The sequence below is a fragment of the Polypterus senegalus genome, chromosome 1, assembly GCF_016835505.1.
Source record: "Polypterus senegalus isolate Bchr_013 chromosome 1, ASM1683550v1, whole genome shotgun sequence".
NCBI lineage: Eukaryota > Metazoa > Chordata > Cladistia > Polypteriformes > Polypteridae > Polypterus > Polypterus senegalus.
This window is the reverse complement of record NC_053154.1, coordinates 262,797,500-262,822,634: the sequence shown is the minus strand read 5'-3', so window position 1 is coordinate 262,822,634 and position 25,135 is coordinate 262,797,500. Positions and strand designations below refer to the sequence as shown.

Here is a 25,135-nt window from a genome sequence, read left to right as displayed (position 1 = left end):
TGAACTGGCCTTCATCCTTAGCCATGCCTACAGTGCAAAAGCTGTGTAACTTAAAACTTTTAAAGAGATTTTAATAGAATGTTCCAGCCAAAAGTTAGAGTATGGGAGTAATTTCATATATGCAAAAGAGTGTAAGCAAACAGATTCTAATACCAACACCTAAATACTGTTTCTTTGGCACAGCTGGCAGGAATGGGCACAACCCAGGCTTGTAACAATAGCTTCCACTCAGTATGATATAATTATATCACTTGTCACGTGCCATACCATTTTCTAAGTGTGCTTAATCCTGAGCAGGATCACATGGGGACTATAGCCTAGCCCAGCATGCATAGGTCACAAGGCAGAAATCATCCCTAAAGAGGGTGCCAGTCCATTGCAGGGTGAACACATGCACACACATTCTAGGGCCAGTTTATCATTGCCAGTCCAGCGAACCTTCATGTCTTTGGTCTATGGAAAGAAACCAGAGCTCCTGGAGGAAACCCATGCAGACATAATGAGAACAAGCAAACTCCACACAGAGAGGACCTGGGACAAGGTCCCTGGTTTCCTTACATCAAGACAGTAGCGCTACCACTGCACCACCATGCCGCTCTTACTTATCAAGCCTAGAATGTAAATCATGGAATGTAAACCTCCAAAATGTGAATTATACAAGAAATTTACCTACGTTTAAGACTGCAATTTTAAAAATACAACTTACCGTAATGTCAGTGTACAAGGATTTTCCATACATTCTTTTGTATTCTTGTCTGATATCCAGCATGTCAACTTCAGAGCGAGAAACCATAATGCGAATCAGAGTTTTATCATCAGTTCCCAGTCCCTGGAAAACACATAACAACACTATTTTCAGTATTTACAGGATTATTAAAGCAACCTGAGACTGTTAGGAAGTGTCAAACACAGTCAAGAGGTGCAACCAGAGCAGGGCTTTGGGGACAGGTGGTGGTGGTGAGGTAATGTGCAAGGAGACAGCCGTAGGATCAAACATGTAATCTTCCTTCAGGACACAAAGGGATACAGATGATGAACTATGTGCCTAATGTGAAAAAATGTAATTGGAGGAATGGCTAGCTAACTAGAGAAGTTTGAGCCAAATAAACAATTACTGGGTGAGCTCAGGGAAGGCTGAAACCAGGCAAGGACTCTTTTAAACAAGCATTAAAGTGCAGGACAAGGCCCATGGTGTAGAAATGTGGGACAGTGTTGTGAATGAAAAAGCAGCCCTTAAACTCTAAGGAGTCTTGAGTAGGGATGGGAGATTAGACAAGGGCTTACTAGTGGTAGGAAACATGCCAGAGTCATGAGGTGAGTGGAGAGTGGTGTAGTGCTTGGGTATTTTAGGGATGGAGAAGTGTGGGCTTTAAAGGGAGGGAGAGATATTATACATATGAAGAAATCTAAGCAAACCTTTCCTTTTAACAAAAAATCTATGCCAATTAAATGAAATGACTTTAACCCATCAGCTAGTTGATTCTGCACTGTTAGATATTCAGACATGGTTGCTGCTTTTAGTGTGTAAAATGAAAGGAAAAAATATTTGTCACAGGTCGAGAATCTATATTAGATATACTAAACCTTTGTAATGACAAAAATCAAATATATAGTTCATGTCTCACAACTATGCTCTGTTTAAATATTTTTTTATAATCTATACTAATAAAAGGCAAAGCCCTCACTGACTGACTGACTCACTGACTGACTCATCACTAATTCTCCAACTTCCCGTGTAGGTAGAAGGCTGAAATTTGGCAGGCTCATTCCTTACAGCTTACTTACAAAAGTTAGACAGGTTTCATTTCGAAAATTCTATGCGTAACTGTCATAACTGGAACCTACTTACGTACATATTTATGGCCATTGCCTGCAGCTCGGTCGCCATGTGAGGCGGAGTTGCGTCCTTCATCGTCATAACCCCCCCACCACATAATTAAATGCCTGCCCATATAAGGGTGTCTGTCAGCAGCTATCCAATTGACACGCTGCCACAAAATATTTGCGAGTGAAGGACTGTGCTTATGCAAATGAAGGTGAGATGGTCAGGGATAGACAAGTGTTTGGCACAAACTCTGCAAAAGTGCGAGAGAAACTTTTAAGTGCCGGGTCTGAGCGAACATTAAATAAAGCCGTGGACATCGCGAGATCGCACGAGATAGCACAAGCACAGCTGAGACCCTTCGATGCATGTACTCCGAGCGGCTCATGTGAACTGCCTTTGCAGGACTGGGAAAGGTAAACCCGTGTATGCAGTGTGTGATGTCTCAGATAAAGAGGAAGACGAGCTGTTTACTAATGCAGTAGGAAAGGAACAACCTTCTGAATCTGAACAAACCTTTGTAGACATATCAATAGGAAAGCAAGGTGTAAAACTTAAGTTTAAATTAAGTTCATAGACACGCTACCGCTAAATTTTCGCAGGCAAATCCACAACTTAATACCGGGAATGCCAGTTACACATCTTAGATTTACGAGTGCCGATTTGGGTAGTGAACACTTCGATGAATGAAACCTGTTATCTTTACAATGGTTGACAAACACAGAATGTAACTTGAAAACAACACATCCTCCAAATACGAACCTGATTGAAAGAAATAATGATAATCAAATCCTTGATGACAGCAACACTCATAACAGTGACAAAACAATTATATTGACAATCATGTTACGTTATTTTTAAAATGTTTCCTTTTCTTTTTCATAACTTCTTTAACACACTACTTCTCCGCTGCGAAGCACGGGTATTTTGTTAGTATAATATATACTGGATTTATCCTGGGAGATTCTTTCCTTGGCTACTCCTGTTTCCTTGCACATCCCAAACACTTTCACATTAGGACCTCTAAACTGACCCCATATGAGTAAGTGTGAATGTGCTCAGTCTAATTCTGGCTTCTGAAAACACTGGGTTAGTCTTTAGCAACCATGTACTACAATAGACCAGTTGTAAATATTACTGAAAATGCATTACAACACATTATACTAGTGCATACAGTAGTAAGTGAAGATAAATGTTGTATGGACCTTGAGTAAACAAACTAAATGACCGGCATGCAAATACGTGTGTGTCTTTGTGTGTACCCACCTGTTTAACCCCATACCCTAAACATCTCACAGGTGCATCTCTACAGGGCAATGCTGGTTAAATGGCGGTGAATAAGGATAAAAATAAAAGCATGTCAAATGGTATAAGAACTAGCAAAAAATATAAACATGCATACATTGTCAATTTTCTATTTATATAAGGCTGCAATGTACATGGCAAGTACAAAATATCAGCATCTTTATAGAAGAATACATGCATATTTATTTATACTCATTACTAGGACGCCTGTGAACTTAAGATTGGCTAGCTGTTTATTTTTGCAAATTTCTTAAATTTCAATATATCTAAGATGTTTGTAAATAAATGGAATAATTTGCAAACTAGTTATAGAACAAGAGAAATCAAAGACTACCAGCAATATTTTGTTCCTTCTTTCCAACCACGTTTCACATCAATTGTAAGAATTTTATCTTCACTTCGAGTGGTCCTGCCATCCGGGTTGAGCCTCTTATGGGAGATTTTCATTTTTTTTGTACAACCACTGAAGATCTCCTCTAGTGTTACTTTAAGGTCGTGCACCACTGGTGGGTCCTGCTTCTTGGTGATGCTGTCCCAGCTGAGCCTTGGCCAAAGCCATGAGAAAAGCCTCCCATGCCCCCCATTCCAAAACTGGCAAAGGGGTCACTTGTGTCCATGTCATCGTCACCTGCACTGTGCCGGAAGAAACCATCAAGAGGGTTCTGGCCACCAAAAAACTCTGCAAACACTGCATGGGGGTCCCCGTGGAATGTGTAATTGAAGTTGGTGCCATTGGGACCTCCTCCTCCCATGCCACCCTTTAGCCCTTCTTCGCAGAACTTGTCATGCACCTCTCGCTTCTTCGGGTCGCTGAGGACATCGTACGCCTCTGCCACCTCTTTGAATTTCATCTTAATTTCTCTCAGTCTATTAACACTATTGTCTTTATTATTCAGATTATGGTTCAAGGTACATTTTTTAGGCATCCAAGAAAGGGGAGCTAAAAAAGTGCCAAGAAACTGCATGTTTTACCTGAGCTGGAAACTCATAACATCTGACCTTAGAAAGAACTTGATTCTGCATTATTAAATTGGCTATCTGTATTAGTATACATTGTTTATTGTAGATACGTACCTTCATGGACTTGTACAGTCTTTCAGCAAAGAAAGCCGGAGTGTTTTTTATACATTTCACTAGGAAAACATAAGGGAAAGTTTAGAATTGTATATTTTTTCATGGTTGTACGTGCATCAATTGGGGGAAAAAAAAAAAAAAAAGACAACAGATAATGAAATGCATTGAAATGAACTAACATTAATAAATATTTTGGTTTTACATAAGTAGTTTCTGTTAGCACAAAAAAAGAAAAAAAACCAACACTGTTCCAACATCGAAAACTTTAAATAAAAATAAATGTCAGAAAGAAAAAATACAATATTGTCTGTGAAAAGCACTCTGAAAGTATACTGTTACTCAAAGGTTTACCAGAATAGGACATCGATCTTAGTAGGTATATTGGTTTTATTTGAAACGAAACGGCAGATTTCAGATAAGACAAATGTGGTTTCTTCACAATTTGCTAATAAATAAATCATGCACACATCAAACAGAATGAATACAAATGATAATATACAAAACTGATTTTGAGTAAGGCTTCTGATTTTCAGAGACTTGTGTTCTAATTAAAATGCATACAAGTATGTGTAATTGCAAATTCAGTCCTGTTAGGAAATGTCCCTAATAAATGACACCAAAATAGTAAAAGTTAGAATCTGAATTAAGTAAGAGTATGGATATCTAAAGTCCCTATTGAAAAATATTTGTTTGCTTTCTCCATGCACCTGAAAAAATGGGAACTGACACAAATTTTACGTAAAGCAGGTGACTTCACAGACTTGCAGCCTGTGTCATATATGCAAATAACATTTGTGTGCAAAAAGTATGCAAACATCATTTTGTCAAGGTTAGAAATCCAATTTACAAATACTGAGTGACTTTGAAGAAGGACTAATTCACATATTTCACAACACATCCCTATACTTGAATAAACTGCGAATGACAGTTCACCAACCCTGACCTAGAGCATTCGTGAACTAGTAATAAGGGTCCTGAATACCAATTTTTAAGGAACTTGCAAAAATTGCATTATACATCAGAATTATTTATGTTAGGCTATGGAAATGTGTATTGTGGTCTTTGGCTGGCTTGTCATCCCGACCAATGCCCACAGGCTGCCAGATGGAGCCCTCCCTGCAGTATGGAGGGGCCCCGAAGACCAGCAGGGAGTCCTGTACAATGTAGTTTTTATACACGACCCTGCTGGATACCACAGGGGCCGCAAGAGGGAGCTGCAGGGAGGACCGAAGAATCATTCGTGCCCTATAACCCGGAAGTATGTCATAGGAAGAGCAACGTGCTTCCGGGGTTAGAAGAAGGACTTGTGCCTTATAAAAATACTGTGGGAGCTCCCAGAGAGTGAGCTGAGCTGGGTGGTAGGAGGGCAACACGTCTGGGAGTGGAGGATTGTATTTGTGATTGAGTATTATGATTTATATGAGTATTGTGGAGGAGAGGGATCTTTCATAGTGAGCACAATCATTTGTACAGGAAAATACTAAAATATTCCATTCTCATTAACAATTTTTAACAAAAAGAAAGATGACAGACAGATGGAGTTTTGCTGGTAGAGGGACATACTTGTGCTGGATAAAACTGTAAATAAGATAACAGGCCAGGTCACAAAAATGGAGGAAAACAAATGTTTGAAAGTAATGACGACAAAATCAATGGGCACTTAATAGGCAATTTATCAAATGAGTATTGAGATCTAGCTTCGTGCCTTGAGCATGGGAAAAGCACTAGTTTATAAATTAGTTAATCTTAAGCCATTTATATATAGTTATATATACAGTTGCAGAATACAAGCCAAACTGTCATATTGTATCTTAATATGTAATGCTTTTGTGTATTTCAAATACTATATCTGATGATCAGAAGCCCTATCTGTAAACAACACAACACACAGTGGGTCTGGGTGGTTCTGCACCCTATACATTTTGTGATTCAAATAAACAATACACACAACTGAAAAAGAATGCTTGCACTACAAGCAACTATTACCATAGACAGTAAAGTGGAATGCAATTGGAAAGAAAGAAAACACAGTAAAAATGACTTGTTAAATTATAACAAACATAAGATTCATAGCAATTCACTTATATAGAATAAAGAAAACCATACATTTCATTGTGTGTATTTAAAACCAACAAGTTCTTAATTATAACATTAGAAATGCTTTTTCTTTTAGCCCAAATAGAAATTCAGTACTGTTCTGTAAATTTAGATATTCAGAAATAAATCCTAACCACACAAATTATTTTTTAGAACTTTTAGCATTCGTACACACACCAACATATTAATACTGTGACATTTTCACATTTCCATTCATATTACATATACCACTATAATTATCTGTAAAGAAATTTCTTCCGGTATGAATGAATGTCAAATCAGTTTGTACTTTCTGGATCTCAGACAGCAGACATGTTTTGAATATAAGCACACGTCTGTACTGTTTTCATGTGTAGTTAATTCCTGCATCCTACCAGTCTAGTGTTCCATGTGCTTCCCCCAACCTCTCACTGAGTGTTTCAGAAAAACACTGTAGTGAAGTTAAAGATTCTAAGTGAGTGGCACTGTAATGAAACCTTCACCAAAGCTGTAATAAACTCATCTACAGGTAAAGTAAACAGGTATTTTGCATAGTTAACGTAGGTATTTTGCATCTTGGCTTAAATGCTATTTATTGATGGTTAAATTGACAAAAAATATGTCCCTGAAAATTATTTTATTCCTAACAAAATTAATATACGGTAGGTTGGATAGATCACTGCTTCAAATCACTCTTTATGTCAGTATTATGGACACACAAAAATCTCTCATGAGCATTAAGTGTTTTAAGAATGCTGTTGTTTTTGGTCCAAATTAGTTTGTGTCTTTGTAGCATCATCAGCAACAGTGATCATTGTGGCACTATTTATAGTATGGTAGTCTAATGGAAATCCAACCTTTTGTACATCATTTTATTACATTTGCTCCTGACATCTTCCAATAAATTTTATTTGTTTAGAAAAGAGACGAGGGAAGCATGTATAGAGGACAATAATCTAATCTAAAGAAGTGCAAACATACCATAAGTATAATCAAGTGTCTGAGAGACTTGTCAGCCTATATTTTGGTTCTTAAAGAGTCACACATATAAACTTGAAAGCAAACATATTTTTGAATAATGAACAAGGATATCAGATACATTTACAAGCTTTGGTTGTGGTATACATGTATTGAAACACACAAACATACACTATTTAAATCATGTTGAAATTACAGCAGAAAAATATTACATTTTTATCGTGTACATGATAGTGAATAGTTCACTTTATGTTTATTACATAACAGAAACTACAAAAATCTAAAATATCTTTCACTTTAGTATAACTGGTAAGAATAAAAAGGTATTCTTACCAATGGCAAGCATTCCTTTCTCCAGATTTCCAGACATTTCTCTGCAAATGCTTTTCTCTATGTCTCTTCCACACATTTGCTGATACTCATGAAAAACTTGACACATACAAAAAATATTAACAATTTAGTAATCTCCATTCCCTGTACATCTAAGTGACTAAATAACTTGATGTAAATTTCAGTCTACAAATGCACATTTAAGGAACACATTGAAATCAATTTTTGATCTCTTGACCAAAACATATCTACTTATTAACTAAACTTAAGTTTCTGTCAAATTGTGTGCTTATATTTGTTTTTTTCGAAAAATACTAATGTTAATCAAATAATTTTGAATTCTAATACGGACTTTTTGTTAAATGTTTTGAGATTGCTTATGTTATGAAATAGGAATATTCAATATTACATGTACAGCAACTAGAAAAATTAAAATGCACTTAAAGCATCTATTGTTTCAGTTAGTAAACTGCAATTCCAGAATCTACCTGCTCTCAAATGGGCTTTGCTCCTGGCACAGAGTATAGCATTAAATTTGGACTCGTCTGTTCCCACTTTGTTCTCTCCAGCAGCATACAGACCCTAAGGACACAAAATTTAAAAGCGTTTGAATCTTACATGTTAAACAGAAGATTATTCATTTGACCGCCATTAAAGTTTAAGTTAGCACAGTGAAGCTGATGTTCTTGTAATTCTTGCAAAAGACATCTTCCAACTTAACTTCATTAACATAACACTTTTGTGAGCACTGCCTGAGTAATCATGTAAAAATATTATTTTCAGAACATAACCATATAAACCAGCATTTGTTATACAGAGAAGCACAAAACAAATCTGTTTAAAGTATTTGTATTCATAAAGGGTTTCAATCTGAAGAGTGTGAAATGAAAAGTAGCAGAAGATAAATACCTTAAAGAAAATTAAAATGAAAAGAAAAACTATCATAATGGCTATAAAAAAATGCTTAAAAAACATAACTGGAGCTTTTTCTTATTTTAACATACATTGTTACCTTGACTTCAAATAAGTAAAACTTTAAAAAGGGAAATGTAGCTAAAGATATTAAAGATATTAAAAAACATTTCTGACCTGAGCATCTTGCTTGGCCAAACTTATATCCACATTCTGGCTTTCATCACGGTTACCCTGTTTTGTTTAAAAAAAAAAAAACAGAAAAAATGCAGTTTTAATATCTTGGCTGATATAAAATAAAAGAGCCTTGCAATGGGTATGCAGCAAAATCTCAAAAAATCTGCAAGCATTTTTTACTGCACTAAGATACACAGTCATTTATTTACAGGTTAGTGATTTACAGTATAACCCAAGCTTGGCAATGTATAAGTTGTGCATGGTAAAATCATTTAGTGGACTTATGTACAGGACAGTGAGAAGGCTGAGCACAGCCTCGCATGGGTTAGCTTATCTGCAGGTGTTCCCACCTCAAGTCATCACTATCTGGTGGAATCAGTTATTTCTCTGTACAGTTGAGACAACTTTTTAAATTAATGTATTGAGCTTAACAGTGGCACCCAACGCAACAATTGTAGTGTAACATGCCTTGACAATACCGCACATTTATCTATTAACAAAAAAAATTAACTTCATTAAAATAACATGTTTATATGTTAGGTATTCAACAAATTATCGATTGTGTGTCTATAAATTTGTCTGTATGGGACAGTCATTTTATTTTTCTTAGCACTGGATGTCATGATCCATAAATACAACATTAAATATTTACCTATACTGTAAAACAACTACACATTCATTTTCAAGTTTACTAGAGCATTTAAACAAGAATGTCACAACTCAATCTCTCTGGTTCATGAACTAGAATATGTAAATCTAAACTGCTGGGAAAATGTTATCACATATAAATTCCCATTACTTCAAACTACATAGCTTCAGCAGTACTCAAAATAATATAGATCATATCATTCATGCAGCAAACACTATACAAGTAAAAGGATAAGTGCTCTACACAGACTCTCACTCTAAACAAGCTTTATCAATATAATTAGCTTAAAATAATACAAAATACACCACATATTTAACAGAATAAAGAAGTAATTAAAAAGCAGTATTTTTAATTCTGGGCAGCTAGTTGATCTAGCTGCGGTGGGCTGGCGCCTTGCCCGGGGTTTGATTTCTGCCTTGAGCCCTGTGTTGGCTGGGATTGGCTCCAGCAGACCCCCCGTGACCCTGTAGTTAGGATATAGCGGGTTGGATAATGGATGGATGGATAGTTGATCTAGTTGGCATTATTGGCCAGTACCAATAATGTGCATGTTAGGTTAATATGATTGTAATTTTACCATATATTGTGATTATAATGTTATTTTTTGAAGTTGCAGAAATAAAGATGCTACAATTGTTGCTGGGAGTAACAAGGGTAGAGTGGATTGGGAATGAGTTTATTAGAGGGACAACACAGGTACATAAGTTTGGTGACCAAGTAAGAGAGGCTACATTGAGATGGTTTGGGCACGTGCAGAAGAGAGACGAGGGGTACATCAATAAAAGAATGCCGAGGATGGAACTGCCCGGCAAACGGAAAAGAGGAAGGCCAAAGAGGAGGTTTGTGGATGTGATGAGGCAGGACATGAAGGCAGTCGGAGTGGCAGAAAATGATGTAAAAGACAGGCATAGATGGAGATGGATGATCTGCTGAGGCGACCCCCAAATTGGTGCAGCCTAAAGAAGAAGCAATTTTAATGCCATTTAGATTTTCAGTTGATTGCTATTGAGGGAAAACAACTCTTGATTTGTTTTTGTTTTCTTCATACTTCAATGTTGGAATGGTATTGTGTAAGATTATACAACACACTGTTGTGACAGGTGGCAAATAACTCTACTTTTGCTTAAAATTTTATATTGTAATAATGCCAACATTTCAATGTAAACCAGTTCAATAGGTTTCTCAGTTTTAAAATTTAAATTACTAGATTAGCATGTTATTTACAATACAGAATGCTTTAGTGGAAAATTACATTTCTATATACAGTATATTACACATGTGCATATTTTAATGGAATCAAGTTAAAAAATAGTTTATATCAGAGCAGCCAGAGTCAAAAAAGGGAGGAAATCCTGCTTATCTCTCAGCATTCTGAAAAGAGCAAATAATCATCTTATGAAAAAGCAGTACTTAAAACAATTTGATAGTAAATAATGGCACAATAAAGCTTTCAGCAGGTCTACAAATGAAAGGTGCTATACAAAATTCAAATTGCCAGCTAAATGTCTGCATCATGATTTTGTTTTACTTTGCTTATTGCCTGTAAGAATAACAATTCATTGATAGAGGATATATACTAAACCCAAACTGACTGAAAAGTGGTCAGTGTTTTAAGACCAAAAAAAAAAAATCGAAACACTACCTGAGACAAAGAAACCAGTAGTCTTTCAAAATGCCCAGATGTGTCACTTCTAATTGCATCTTCCAGAGACTTTTTGTATTCTGAAAAAGACAAATATAAAAATACTGTCAGTTAAGAAAACCATTATAAAATTACAAAGTGGTGTCATTAACAGATAAATGTGCAATAATGTTTACTACTATTTTAGGTCAGTTACACAATTTGTCATGTCATGTCATTATCTAACCTGCTTAATCTAGACAAGGGTTGCTAGCATAGGGCATTAGGCAGAAACAAACCCTGGACACTGAGCCAGTCCATCACACTACAGAATGTATAATTAATAAGAAGAAATGAAAAATGGTGACAAAGGATTCCTTTTATAAATACAGATACACACACCCATTTCTTACTCACACTAAACCAATTTAAACTTGACAATCAACCTAACAGGCGAATTTCTGGGACATGGATGAACACCAGAGTACTACAACACCAAAAGGAAACATGCCAAATCCACATAAATTACAATCATACCTGAGATTTGATCCAAGCCTCCTGTAGATATGAGGCAAGCACTAGCCACTATTATTAAACAAGCACTTTCAAAACTCTTTTTAATGATCATGGCAGAAAATACAACACACACAGACACACTGAAACATATTGCCCTCTCCTTTCGTTTACATTTAATAACTGACACCGTACAAAAAATGACACATAAATTGTTGCGGAGAATTGGGGAAGCTTAAACCTGCCACTCAAAAAAAAAATATATGTACATATTATTAAATTATTTTATGATAGTTATTACATTTTTTCGCAAAGTGACGGCCTTCTGCGGTCAGTAATAACATTGTCTACACATGTGCTCTAACCACGTTGTGACACTATTGAGGGAGAGGGTTAAGCATATGCATAGCCTACAATCAAGTGTCAAGAACTGAACAAAAGTTTTAGACATACTGCATACTGTACATTTGATGCTGCATGTGCTGAGGAGTGAATTTCCATGCGGGCAGTTTAGGGAGCGTGAGATTATCACACCAGCACTGGTTATAAAATAAGAAATCATATATGGTGGATAATATCTGTCCTTTGCAGAGCATAGCACAATTGCACAGCTAATTAGAAAACAGTGACTTGTGTGCAATCCAGTAACTGAAAGCCCATTAATAAAACAGCACTTTAGTTTTCAGTTATTTGCTATTGATGTGTTGAAACAACAGCACTCCAGACAAAATTTCACCTCAAGGAGCCAGTGGCTCCTAAAAGAAAAAAAATTACAAGCCAATAGCTTCGATTTAGGTGCCAAATAATAAAATGCATAAAATATTAATCTTTCAATCTCTTTCCTTTCTAACCTCCATGTATGTTTGCCTAATTCTCTTCCTTCTCCTTTGCAATGCATCCTTCCCTCATGCATTTATGCACATCTTGATTTGGTTAAGTGAATATCATTATGTTTTTCAAACTATGTACAATCATTAAAAACCATGTATTTTACTGTGGCATGAAGTCTGTGTCACTGACCATCAGAGGGCAACCCAGTGTAATTTGGTGTTCTGTTACTCTTGTTTGAAATGAGCCAGCATTTGACCTAGGGCTCGCGATCAAACTGCTCAAGTAATGGGCCTTCTATGCTGATCCTGACTAAATCCTTCAAGGCTGAGAGATTGAGTGAGTATAGCACTTTCGATTTTATTCTGCTATGTGCGGAAAAGCTACATTCACATTGAGCTGCTGAAATAGGCACAACAAGCATGATCTCAATAAGATGTAGAATATTATGGAAAACTGACAATATTGCACATAAAGACTTCCCACAAATTGTTAAATCGTGTCTGAGAACTTGCCTTTAATCAGATTTTTTGACAACCTACATTCCGTTTGTACAGCCCTGACACCACATGCGTTCTCAAGAGGATTTCTCGATACCAGTTACTTAAAAAGTGTCAGTCTCATTTGCTCCAAAAGTGGTTAAATCATCTGGCCATGAATCATGACAGAAGACTGAGAAATAAATGATTGCAGACCCATTTGAGCTATCTTGCTGTATATTTATTACCTCTCATACCAGCTTTCCAGTTCCTTGACTGTAACCGCCACAGTTTTCCCAACATGCAAGTGAAGGTCATCTCCAAGGTTGGTGAGACTTGTGCCTCCGAGTTGGATATTCTGCTAGTATCAGTATTACTCACTGACTTTCCCCGCTTTTTAATTTTCAGTCTGTCTGAGACCTGTGTGTTATCCTGGGACACAACATTTTTTGTGCTAAGCAAGCGATTCTAGCTTAGTGTGCTGCAGAAACTCCTGCAACTCTCCACTCCTTAATGGTCTGTCTGACAAGCCCTTAATCATGAGAACACAACTGTTAATAGCTGATACAGCTTGAGGCAAAATTCTTCTTAAGTGTAACACTTAACTTTTAGATTTCCCCAAACAAGTCATGGAGAAAGTGACAAAATGCCACAAAAGGCAATCTCTCCAATGTGTAATCCTGAGAGCTCCCTTTAATGTCAGTGGTTTTTGAGCTTGCAGCCAGGTATTCCACTTGGTGATGCACAGCTGTACTGTGTGATCCGAGTGTGGAAAAACAGAAAGTGTCTAGTAAATGTGCGGCAACCAAACATCAATGAAGAATAAAACAGTTGGGCAGGGCAATATGGGCAAAAATATTTATCACGATATATATTTGAACATTTGCGATAACGATATAACTGGCGATATGATTGACGCGAGACAAAATACTTTACAACTCCACAACCTTATTAGTGCAAAAAAAAAAAACCCTTCAATTTTTTTTCACTTAAACAAACAGCGCTTTTTATGTGCATTAAAGCTATATAAAAATGTAACAGTGCAAATGAAAATTCCTTGCTGACAGTTTAAACAAAAGACATTTCCAGTGGAAATGGGCTGACATATCCTGAGCATAACCATGTATAATATCCACAAAACTTAAAGAGAGTTGCTTTGCAACATAAAACATAACATAAAATTCAAGCCTAGAGTGTCCATAGTCTCACTCAGTGTGTTGGTTATAGTCTCCACTATGCAGTCAATCATATTGCGGGTTGATACAAAACTAACTCTGACCTCTTTAGTGACCTGGCAAACATTTAATGTAAATAATTAATTGTTTTACATCTGAGATATCTGTGGCTTCATCACACAGAATACTTAAAAACTTTTCTGTGTGTATATTTTTCAGTATGTTAGATTTTATTTCTGATGCTATGACATCCAGCAGCTCTTGCATTATTCTTTCAGAGGTGTAATGTGCATTTTTACCAACATTAAGACTTTTGAGTGGGAAAGGGAGAGCCTGTTGGATATTCAATTCACACTTGCACTACAGCAGGTATGCATTCTCGACATTTCCACTTTATTCTCGCCGTTTATCTCGAGATTAAATTCGACATGTTGACTTTATTCTCGTAGTTTGTCATTAAAGTAGAACATCATAAACTAAACTTCATCTTAAAATGAATGTTTAATTTACTAGATTTTCTCAAACTCCCATCATAAATTATGTAGCAACATGTCGACTTTATTCTCATCATAAGTGTCAAGATTAAAGTGGAAATGTCGAGAATAAAGTCAACATCTCAACTTTATTCTCGACATATATTTTTTTTTCTTCACTTTGTCCGTATTTTTTTTCTTCACTGTGGCCCTAATACGCTTTCGTACAAAACCCTCAGCAATTCAGTGACAAAACTTTTGCTCAGGACGCAGTGTGTGATGCAAGGTTTCTGCACACTTTTTGCAATATGGATGCAGGTCCAAATATGAGCAAATATAAGAACGGCAGATGGGGTCACGTTAAACAGGAACCACAGTGAGTGCTACAAGGATTTTTGCACACAGAACACACCTAATGGTTAGACAACTGTATGTGTATATATTGGTTTGCTATATACTTTACAAGAAGAGAGCTGCCGTATGCTCAGCCGCACTATACAGACTGCGCTGACGCTGAGAACAGAGATATCACTTCCTGATGCCTTTTTTTCTGATATCTGACAGGCTGGTTTCACTAGACTTTTTTTTTATTGTATCAGACCTCCTCTTGCCCGCCCATCTCCACATCCTCTTTGCTTGTAAACTTCCGCTTAGCTCCCGTTATTAGCATGTACAGCCCCCTTTCGCCCGCCCTCCTCTCCATACTCCTTGCAACTGTATTAAGCGGCTACACCCCCGCTATTACCATGTACAGCCCGCTCTCGAAACCCCACCTCTCTATAGTCTTTGCTTGTGAACTCTGCTCTGCCTCGACACTAGTGATGTGCGATACTACAAGATTTAGTATCGATCCGATACCAAGTAAATACAGGGCCAGTATCTCCGATACCAATACCATTATCGATACTTTTTAATAATTAAGGTGGACGCATCATCAAATTGCTAAAGCTGAATTAATTTTTATTAACTTTTAAGTGTTTTGTGATTTTTTTATTAATTAGTTAAAACCCAGGACAGAATTTAGGCAAAGTAAATAAATACTTTATTATAAAACACAAGTAACACAAAATGTATTTTCTTAAATAAAGTGCACAAAATTAGAGAACCGCCTTTGAAAAAAATGAAAAATAAAACATAATTAGTGGGAATACAATAAAGTACAATAAAAAATACAATAAAGTGTAAACATGCTCAAAGAAATATCCCCCCACTCCCCTGTGCAGAACAGATTAAAGATTTTTGTTCAGGAACAGTATCATATTCACACTTTTTGATTTTATTGCACTTCGCCTGGTACTTATTAACTGTCCTGCCTTTGAAAAAATCCTCTCTGCTGGCACTGAGGTTGCAACCACTCCCAGGTGCTTCTTGGCAAGTTTGCTCAAAGAGGGGAATGTTGATGAATTTTTTTTCCACCAACATAGTGGATCCTGATCCCGAGGAATTGGCCTCTCTTCTGAGTACCTGCGCATTTCAATTAGGACTTCAGTGCCAGTTGTCCGATGCTGCTGAGATGCAAGGACTTCAGCGTTGAATTCTGTCCATATTCCACCTTTTGCTGCAGGTGGGGATGCAGCAGCCCCTGCAGATGAGCTTGAAGTAGTTGCAGGAGCTGGGGCAGAGCTGCTGGCAAAGCTTGAGCCTGGTGCAGATGAAGGTGCTGAGGTCTGACTCACTGACTGCATTTCGGTGACAAGTCGAGCTTTTACTGGTTCAACATTTGCAGAATCACGGAATCCCAGGTTTTTAAATCTAATGTCCAGGTAGGTGCTGACAGCAAGACCATAAAATGTTTCAATGGACTTGAAGCGACGGTGACACTGCACTGACAGCTCAGCAACTAGCTTGCTACCTTTGCACTCTGAAGTTGCAGTGGTTTTGTAAAGCAGTGACACCAGTGGAATCACCTTTGAAAGTGAAACATGTTTTTCAGTTGATATCTCCCTGGTTGCTTCCTCAAATGGTCTCAGTGCATTGATGGAGAGACGGATGACAGACCATTCTTGCTCACTTAAGCAAAGTGAGTTCTTTCCAAGGAGACAGAGAACAGTAGTCACTGCCTCCTTTTGCTCAGACAATCTCTCCCACATGTAGAATACAGAGTTCCACCTTGTCTCAACTGCTTGAATTAGTTTGTGTTCAGGGAACTTCTGCAGCTTCTGAATTTCTTTGAGCTTGTCTGCAGCTTTAGTGCTGTGGTGAAAGAAAGCAACAATAGCACTGGCTTTTTGCTGAATCTCAAACAAGCCAGGGTGAGCCTTGAAAGAGTCTTTCACCACAAAATTCAAAGTGTGTGCAAAACATGGGTAGTGTGCCCAACCTGCTTTGCGCACAGCAGCAACCATGTTGGCACAATTATCGGTTACAACAGCCAGAATCTTGTCTGTTATGCCCCATTCTTCCACGATTCTGGTTAACTGTGAACAAATATTGTCTGCAGTGTGTTGTCCAGGAACACAACACGTTTCTAACACATATGCCAGCATTTGCCAGTTTTCATCTATGATGTGGCATGAGACTGTTAAATATGCCTCTGTGGCTCTTGATGTCCACATGTCAGTTGTAAGCACAACGTTGTCCACACCACTTAATTCCTTTCTGACCTTAGAGCAGCATTCTTCATAAAGAGCTTTTAGTTCCCCCTCCATTAAAGATTTTCTACTTGGAATATTGTATCGCGGGTCAAGTGTCCTCACAAAATTTCTAAAGCCGTCATCTTCCACTATGGAAAGAGGTTGCAGGTCCTTCACTATCATTTCTGCAAGGCCCCTCGTAATATCCATTGCTCTTGGGGAATCAGCTAAGTGAAATAATAAAATAATTAAGTGTGTAGCACATCTTGTAGTTTAAGTATAGTACTCGTCACAGTTAGCACAAAAGGGTAATTATATTCAATCAAATCTGAGCTGTATTATATTCAGTATATTTGTTTCAATTCCAGTAAATGTATTCACTTTTATAACATGTGGCAATTGACATATGACTCAGGCACCGACACGAGTAGCAGCCTTTCCAGCAGCTCCGTGTATGACTTTATCTTTCTACCTTTTTTCTCTATTTTTCTCTATTTCACTGTTTACTGCTACCACTTTCTTTTATGTGGACTCATTCTCTGGACACTTTTTACTACTTTTGTGAATTTCCCCTTGGGATTAATAAAGTATCTCTCTATCTATGGGATAATACAAAAAACACATTAATTTTGATTCAGTAATCACAGAAAATATAATGAATTAAAACCGTGGTTCTGTTCACGGTGACTTTGAAAAATGGTCATTTAAACCCAAACTATTTACCTATTTGACCATGATGCTAGCACTAGCATCCATAATATAAAGGTCTTAGCATAATTTATACTTTGAGTTTTAGCCACTTGCACTTTGAAAATTTAAAATTAACTAATGCTGACGATGACTAAAATATTACTTTCACCACTATAATCTACCTGGATATTCTCTGCCAAATTGAAAGGCCTCTGCCAATGTCCGCTGCCTCGGGGTTGGGGGTTTGCTTCTGTCGGGACCAGTTTGTGTTGGATTTATCACCTCCTCTCTCCGTTTCTGTAGCTCTGCATTTTCTTTTGAATGATTTCTCATATGCTTGTATAAATTAGTTGTATTACCACTGTATTTGACAGACTTTTTACAAATAATACAACTTGCCGTTGATTGGTCTTCGCCTTGAAAATAAAGCCACACACCACTTCTCTTTCTCTCTGCCATAATTTCTTACGCTCTGTATTGTGTGTGTGCGTGCACGTGAGCCTGTTTGCTTGCCTGGCGCTGCTGAGTCACGTGACGGTACATCATCAAAACACAAGACAAAGGAGGAGCAAAGCCTGCTCCGCGCTGTGATAGACGTGAGAGCAGCAACGCTTACCTAGACAGCCGCAGTGCATTCAGGAGAGAAATTGAAATTAAACTAAACTATCGATGCCATTCAATGGTATTGATCAATATCAATACCAACATTATTATCGATATTATCGATACTTGGATCGATCCGCCCACCACTACTCGACACCCGCTATTAGTTGTAGCAGTATTTGCCTACCCGCCCGCTCGTCCCTTGCCATCTCTGCAGATCAGCGGTGCTGAACTAAATTAGCCGGGCGGAGTGCCCGGCTAAAAGACGCTAGGGAGAACACTGAACACTAATTAACTTACCTACTGCAATGTGCAGGCGATGTCCGAAGCATGAAAGTCTGGTCCAGTTGTTGAGTGCAACAGCTTTCACAACGTTGGCCCCGTTGTCGGTCGTCACACACACTTGTTTTTTTTACACGTAGTGTATTGTGAGGCTCATATAGGGGTCTGATGTTCGGCTTGACTACATGTCCGTGGTGGACGCAAAAAACTCCACCGAAGATAATGCATTTGACACCTCAGTACGGACCTCTTCATATAAAGCAGGCAAGGCGATTAGGTGACTTTAGAGAAGTATTTCTTGGTGGGCAGCTTGTAGCGTGGATCGAACTTTTTAAGCATCTTTGTGAAACCTTCTCTTTCCATGCTCTGAATGGGCATCATATCCCTGGCTAAACAATGCGTCACTGCATTAGTTAGTTCCCCCCAGCGTTTGCTACTTTTGTCACAAGGCGTGCAGCTATTAAAGCTACGCCGATTGTTAGTTGAGTCAGCTTCTTTGTTCTCACCACCACGCTAGCTGAAGCGGACGCCTCTTCACGTGCTTTAACAGCTTTGTTGTACTCCAACAAGTGCTTCTGCTTCAAATTATAAAAATAGGTTTGTGGTGTTTCCTCCCTTCGCCACGACGGCCCGCTTGCATGTTCTACAAAAAATTATGCTTTGTTGGGTATCTGACAGGCGAAAACCAAACTAGTTCCACACCACTGAAGTTGCACCATTTTTACAAACCAATTCTGGTTCATCTGTTTCATTCAACAATCCGCCGCCATGCTTTTTCCGCCATGTGCGTATGAAAACAAAGGCATTACGCATGTGCGTTTTACCCATATTCTATCGTGATATTTCATTTTCTTATCATTGCCTAACATTGTACCCGTATTACCGTGAAAGGTATAATATGGCCCAGCCCTATAAAACAGGACAAACTTTTATGCTATGGTAGTGTCAAAGGCTGGTCAGTGACCCAACGCAAATGTGCCACAATCTTAAAACACTGGTTTTAATGGCATTTTATTATTTTTTAATGGGTTGTGGGGTTATTTCTAGAACTATTGCTTGACAAAGCACCATTTCATTTTGGGACAGGTTCTTTGCATATGAAGCTGATTATTTGTACATCGAAAAACTTCCTAATGTGTAGAAAAAAAAAATCTTTAATGTATGATTGGCTAAATAGCAGGACACTAACATATGAAGAAATATGGCAACAGGTCCATTAAAAATCATAAGCCATTGGCATTTCACAAATCTGTTACCATCTATTCGTGGTTATTTACTGTATGCCTGCTACAGATCTAAATAAATAAATTCCTCTATAGCATCACGAAGAAAAGCCACGCAAAAAGTGCACTGGGATATATTCTGTGAAGATTACATTTTCACTCTCACACACGGAGCAGATGCATAGTCAAAACACATGCACTTACATCAATTGACAAGTCTAAATTAATGTACTGGCATCAAAACAGGACTGCCTTCTGCTGGACACCAGAGGCTACTGGGAGGGAGGGACTTTAGCTCCACACAAATATTTTGGAGCACAGCCACTTCAGAAAATGAAGCTAAAAAAAGAAGTTAGAATTCTATAACCAAATACTTCAAAAAATATTATGGTTATTTCATATATGTTTGACAGATGAAAATGTATGCAGCTAGAAAGGGTACATTTAACTGCAACAATGTACTGTACTTACTCCAGTCTTCAATAAAGTAGTCCATTCTTTCCTTCAAAATTAAACACTTCAGGAAATGTATGATTAAAATTGTGTTTTAAAGTGTATATATTGTAAATGTCATTTCATCATTAAAGGAGTATTAGAGCAGAAACCTTTAAGGTCTGATGAACTGTATATTATAAACTACAACAAGCAAATGCAATCAAAGTGTATTAGTCTAAACAAGTATTTTCTGGAAACATCATAAATTAATGGTCAGAAAGTTCTCAGTTCTGCGATTTCAAAACATCACAGTCCTGTGCTATATGATGAGTGATATATGTACATTCTTCCTGTAAATGCACAGCTTTTCTCCAAGTAAACCTGGTTCCAGCCACGTCCTTTAGAACATCCAGGCAACGTTGACTTGAAACATTAAATTGAGCCCACATGAATGAACATGCTTACTGGACAGAATCATTCCTTGTCTGTGTTGGCTTCTTTTTGAGATTAATACTGTCCTAACCCATTTAAGACAAAAAGGTTTGAAGAGACGATTGAATGAATATAGTAAACCTGACCTGCTTTGTAGGTCTTACTGATTTCATGGATTTCTTCATTGCTTCGAGAAGACAGAATTTCAATCAAGCACTCTTCATCTGTGCCAGCACCCTATAATGCAAAAGGTCCATTAAATGAAATTATAGGCATTCTAAAAGCAAACATATCCCAGGACTGGGCAACAAGCCTGGATGGGACATTAAAAATAGGCAGTTTTAATATCGTCTACCACTGACTGTCAGAGTTCTGTCACTGATAATTGCTGAACAGGGGAAAGTACAAATCTATATCTCTTTGAGTTTCTCTTAGTCTGGAGACTGTCAGAACAAAAATGTAATGTTACTTTAAAGTTGTGTATACTCAGTAATACATACAACACAGCTAACTATAGAACATAAATACACTGTGTTACATTATTCACTTCCACTACATGTATTTCTATTCACTACTGAGTTTAACCATCATGTTGCATAGGCAACATGTACAATTAAGGGGCTGTACAGGAAATTAACTTGATGGAAGAATGGGGGGGTGTGGGGGTGGTGAGTAAGATACCAGAAGTGTTTTATTGCTACTGTGTAATCTTATGCAAGACTCTTAAACACCTTCTTTTTTAATTTGCTTGAATAAATATTTTGTATATATTTGGAACATGGCACAAAACTAGAAAGAACAGAAAAAAGATACAGAGGTGTGGAGTTGTTTTGATTTGGGAAAATGGTTCAAGGGGTTCTTTAGAATAAGTGGGCAAAAATCAGAGAGAAGAGGTCCGATACTTCAATAAAATGTACTTATTCAATTATAACATTTAAATACATATAATGCAGTATAATGCAGTAGCGATAGATTATAGAAACAAGTATATGCTTTTAGTAATATCAAAAGACACAAACTTATGCTTACAGCAATATCAAAAGACACAAACTTGTGCTTATCAAAAGACCCAGAGCCATCATCTCTAGACCAGTAGATTGAGGGAGCCAGCATGTCAGTCTCGTCAGAGGATCAACTCGTTAGCCTAGTCAAAGGTACTGGGCGGTGTGCGCATTCCCCACGGTTCAGCTTGCAAAGAAACTGAGGGCGGAACCTTCCCTTATATACTAATTGAGTGTCCTTGCCCCAAAAGCGGCTTACGCGCAAGCAATGTATACAGAAGTTCAGTTTCAGTACACACCCTTCCACGGGACACGGTATTGTTTTTCTTCTACTTGGCCCTGACTGAAGCAAGTGCACGGTACTAGAAGACACAGTAATATGCTTACATGTGAAAAAAGCCTCTTGAAGTGAAAAATAACTCCTTACATAGCCTTGGCTGTATCTTTAGAACATTCCCGGCTGTTTTTTCCAAAACATTAGTCTTTGCAGCTGGCTTTGCGCTGGAGCGACCAACACCCATCTGCACTCCTGATTCCCTTCCTCTCTTTATTTCACCTTTGCTTTTTACAGAGAAAAATCCTTCCATTACAGGAGTGTCACCAATGAACGTGGAATTAAGAGAACAACTTGGTGTGCTGAAGGGAAACAGACAATTGTGACTTGGGCATGTGCTGCAAAGGGCAGGGACTGACTGGATAAAGAGTTACATTTGGATGGAGGTGGAGGGAATGAGTCACATTGAGAAGCCAAAGAGGATGTGGTTGGAGGTAGTGTTAGATGATGTGAAAGCAATAGATCTCATCCCAAGTATACCCAGGACCGTGGAGAGTGGCAGGAAAAATATGTTTGAACTAAGTAACTTAGGTAAATCTAGAAAATCGCCATTAAAACAATGGTGATTATAAATACAGCCAGGAAATAGCACCTGTTTAACAGGTCAGCAATAATATTGCTACAAAGGCCATTTTTTAAATTTTAGTCACATTTAAGTAATATTTTAAAATTAAAGCCTTAACAGTTAAGGAATCATTTATTAATTAAAAGAATCAATTAAACACGACAACACATATATTCTAGACATGTAAGGAGAACAAAAAAAGACACAGACATACTAGGAGCAAATAACAATATGCATACCTTAATAGCATCCTTGATTTCATGTACATCAAACATTATTGGAGTTTTCAACATAGCCAGGACAACTTTTTCGAAGTTCCCTGAAAGTTCAGATTTTAGGTCCTTGATTAAATCCTGGGGAAGAAAATTATAATTAATATCTATTTGCCAAGTACATCTCTGAAAGAGATGCAAATTGCATATTGGGTGTAGAAATGAGAAAAATTTTTCTAAGATTTCTAAACTGAAACAATATATCCTAGGCACTTCACAGGGGAATTAAACAACTCGTCTTTTTAACATTTTGTTCCCCTTTTAACTCCTGCAGACTCATACTTTAGAAAGATCTTTTTTTTTTTTATAAACAATTTACATAATTTTAAAAGAGATTTTTTCTCATGCCTTGATTCTCTCCCTGTATCTTTTTCCATCTGACAAATTTTCACCTGTTCCCAGTACTGTCACTTTAAATTCACTCTCCTAAAACCGGGGTCCTCAGTCCTGGAGGGCCGCAGTGGCTGCAAGTTTTTGTTCTAACCCGGTTGCTTAATTAGAAAGCAATTCTTGCCAATAATTTGATTTTATGGCATGTTAGTGCTTTAACTCTGCCATGTCAGGTAATTCTCATAGCCTAGATTTTCTTCCCCTTTCTAAGGACATCATCCAAATGATTTGAAGGCTAAAATGGATGAGTAATTCTCAGTCCTTCACTTTATTCTCTTCACTTTCCTTCCAAGTATTTAATTAAACCCAATAGTGCATGATAAATACACACTGGTGTAAATGAAAACAAGGTAAATGGAGAAATGCTGGTCTCTTTTGTCATTTGCATGTTACTGCTAATTAGGAGCAATTAAAAACCAAGAGTACAGCTGTTTAAGACTAAAATAAGCAATAAGGGTTCAAAATCTTAATGAGCGAGACAACTAAAGCGAAGCAGAAGTGTTACTTGGGCAATAAGTGCTTCTTATTAAGCAACTGGGTTGGGGAAAAAACCTGCAGCCACTGCGGCCCTCGAGGACCACGATTGAGGACCCCTGGCTAAAACTCTCAAAATTGTGAGATACTTCACTTCTACTTTCAGGCCCTTTTCTTTACAGTGCACTGTAAGCAAGGTATTGTCTCCTCTCAATCACATGAACCCATCCTCCTGTCACATGACTCCAGATAAGCAAGACTGAAATATAAAACTTGCATAGGAAATAAATTTGAATTTGATCCTGCACTGGCTTTCATATGTGCCTTCAAAATATTGCCATATTAATAAATATTTTTAGTACTCTGTTAAATGTAAGAGAAAAGACCTTCACAATAGTAACTTACAGATAAAAAGACTTTTTATAATTACATTTTTAAAATGTACTTTTCTGGACAGTAAACTGGAAGTGCAAAGTATATACAACAGTTGGCTGAAGGACCCATCTAACCCTATACTCTATTAAAGCATCCTCAATACTTTGTACTGTGTTGTGCAAAGATAAACAATATTTAATATACAGTAAGTACCATTATAATCTTTATAACTCATACTTTTATTACCTTCCTTCTACTGAAACGTGCCACTAAAAATTAATTTCTAAAACATACATGGCAGCTTCTATGCTAAATGAGGCATTGATTTCTCAAAAATAATGCACTTTTGGTTAAGAGAGAGAAAATCTGGAAAGGGCAACACCTACCAAAACCTCATAATGTTTCTTACTCAGAAGGCAGTTATAGCTATTTTGATCTCACCCACTAAACACGTGTTTACAGGGCAACAGACTTTCAGCACCCATTTTGGTAACATTGTTACTTTTAGATATAGTCTTTTCAACTATTAATTCCATTTTACCTTCCCATATGCTGTCTTGTAGGATAAAACTACTGGCACTCGTTGCTTGTTAGATCGACTGGAAAGAAGATCAATAATGGCTTGTTCATCAGTGCCTATAACACAGAATATTAAACAATACATCAAAATTATCCTTTAATAATGTCATGAAATATGAAATCAAAACAAGAGATTAATATTAATATGACATTACTCATACAGCAGTACAAAATTATTCAAAGAATACCGAGAAAATACACAAAAACATAACTTACCAAAACCCTTCATGGCTTTTCTAAGGACTTCAGCGTCTTTAAGGGGATCAGCTCCTGGAAAATCATGTATAGTTCCACGATTTACAGGCTATAAAGAAAAAAAGGAAACTTGATCAGCTGTTACACAAAAAGAATGATTTTTTTTATCCCACTTAATCCCACTTCAGTTCATTCCCATCACGTTCTCCTACTCCCACAACAGTTCTACACTGTTTCTGACTATATTCCCTTCTAAAAGGCACATGACTCGGGTACATAGCCCAAGTGAATTTTTAAAAC

The 25,135-nt window shown here is 37.3% G+C and overlaps 1 protein-coding gene and 1 pseudogene across 2 annotated transcripts in view; both read right to left on the bottom strand.

Moving 5' to 3' along the window:
* The window catches only part of anxa11a (annexin A11a), a 92,629-nt gene that overhangs the window by 3,474 nt on the left and 64,020 nt on the right, over nucleotides 1-25,135 (bottom strand). For both annotated transcript variants that reach the window (XM_039772981.1, XM_039772991.1), the window contains 10 exons: nucleotides 24,857-24,944; nucleotides 24,603-24,697; nucleotides 22,790-22,903; nucleotides 20,797-20,887; nucleotides 10,966-11,045; nucleotides 8,675-8,731; nucleotides 8,074-8,167; nucleotides 7,589-7,684; nucleotides 4,202-4,260; nucleotides 707-829 (listed from right to left, as the gene is read on the bottom strand). In XM_039772981.1, the coding sequence (XP_039628915.1) occupies nucleotides 707-829; nucleotides 4,202-4,260; nucleotides 7,589-7,684; nucleotides 8,074-8,167; nucleotides 8,675-8,731; nucleotides 10,966-11,045; nucleotides 20,797-20,887; nucleotides 22,790-22,903; nucleotides 24,603-24,697; nucleotides 24,857-24,944 (897 nt within the window). The remainder of the gene's footprint in view (nucleotides 1-706; nucleotides 830-4,201; nucleotides 4,261-7,588; nucleotides 7,685-8,073; nucleotides 8,168-8,674; nucleotides 8,732-10,965; nucleotides 11,046-20,796; nucleotides 20,888-22,789; nucleotides 22,904-24,602; nucleotides 24,698-24,856; nucleotides 24,945-25,135) is intronic.
* Nucleotides 2,696-4,186, bottom strand: LOC120541409 (annotated as a pseudogene).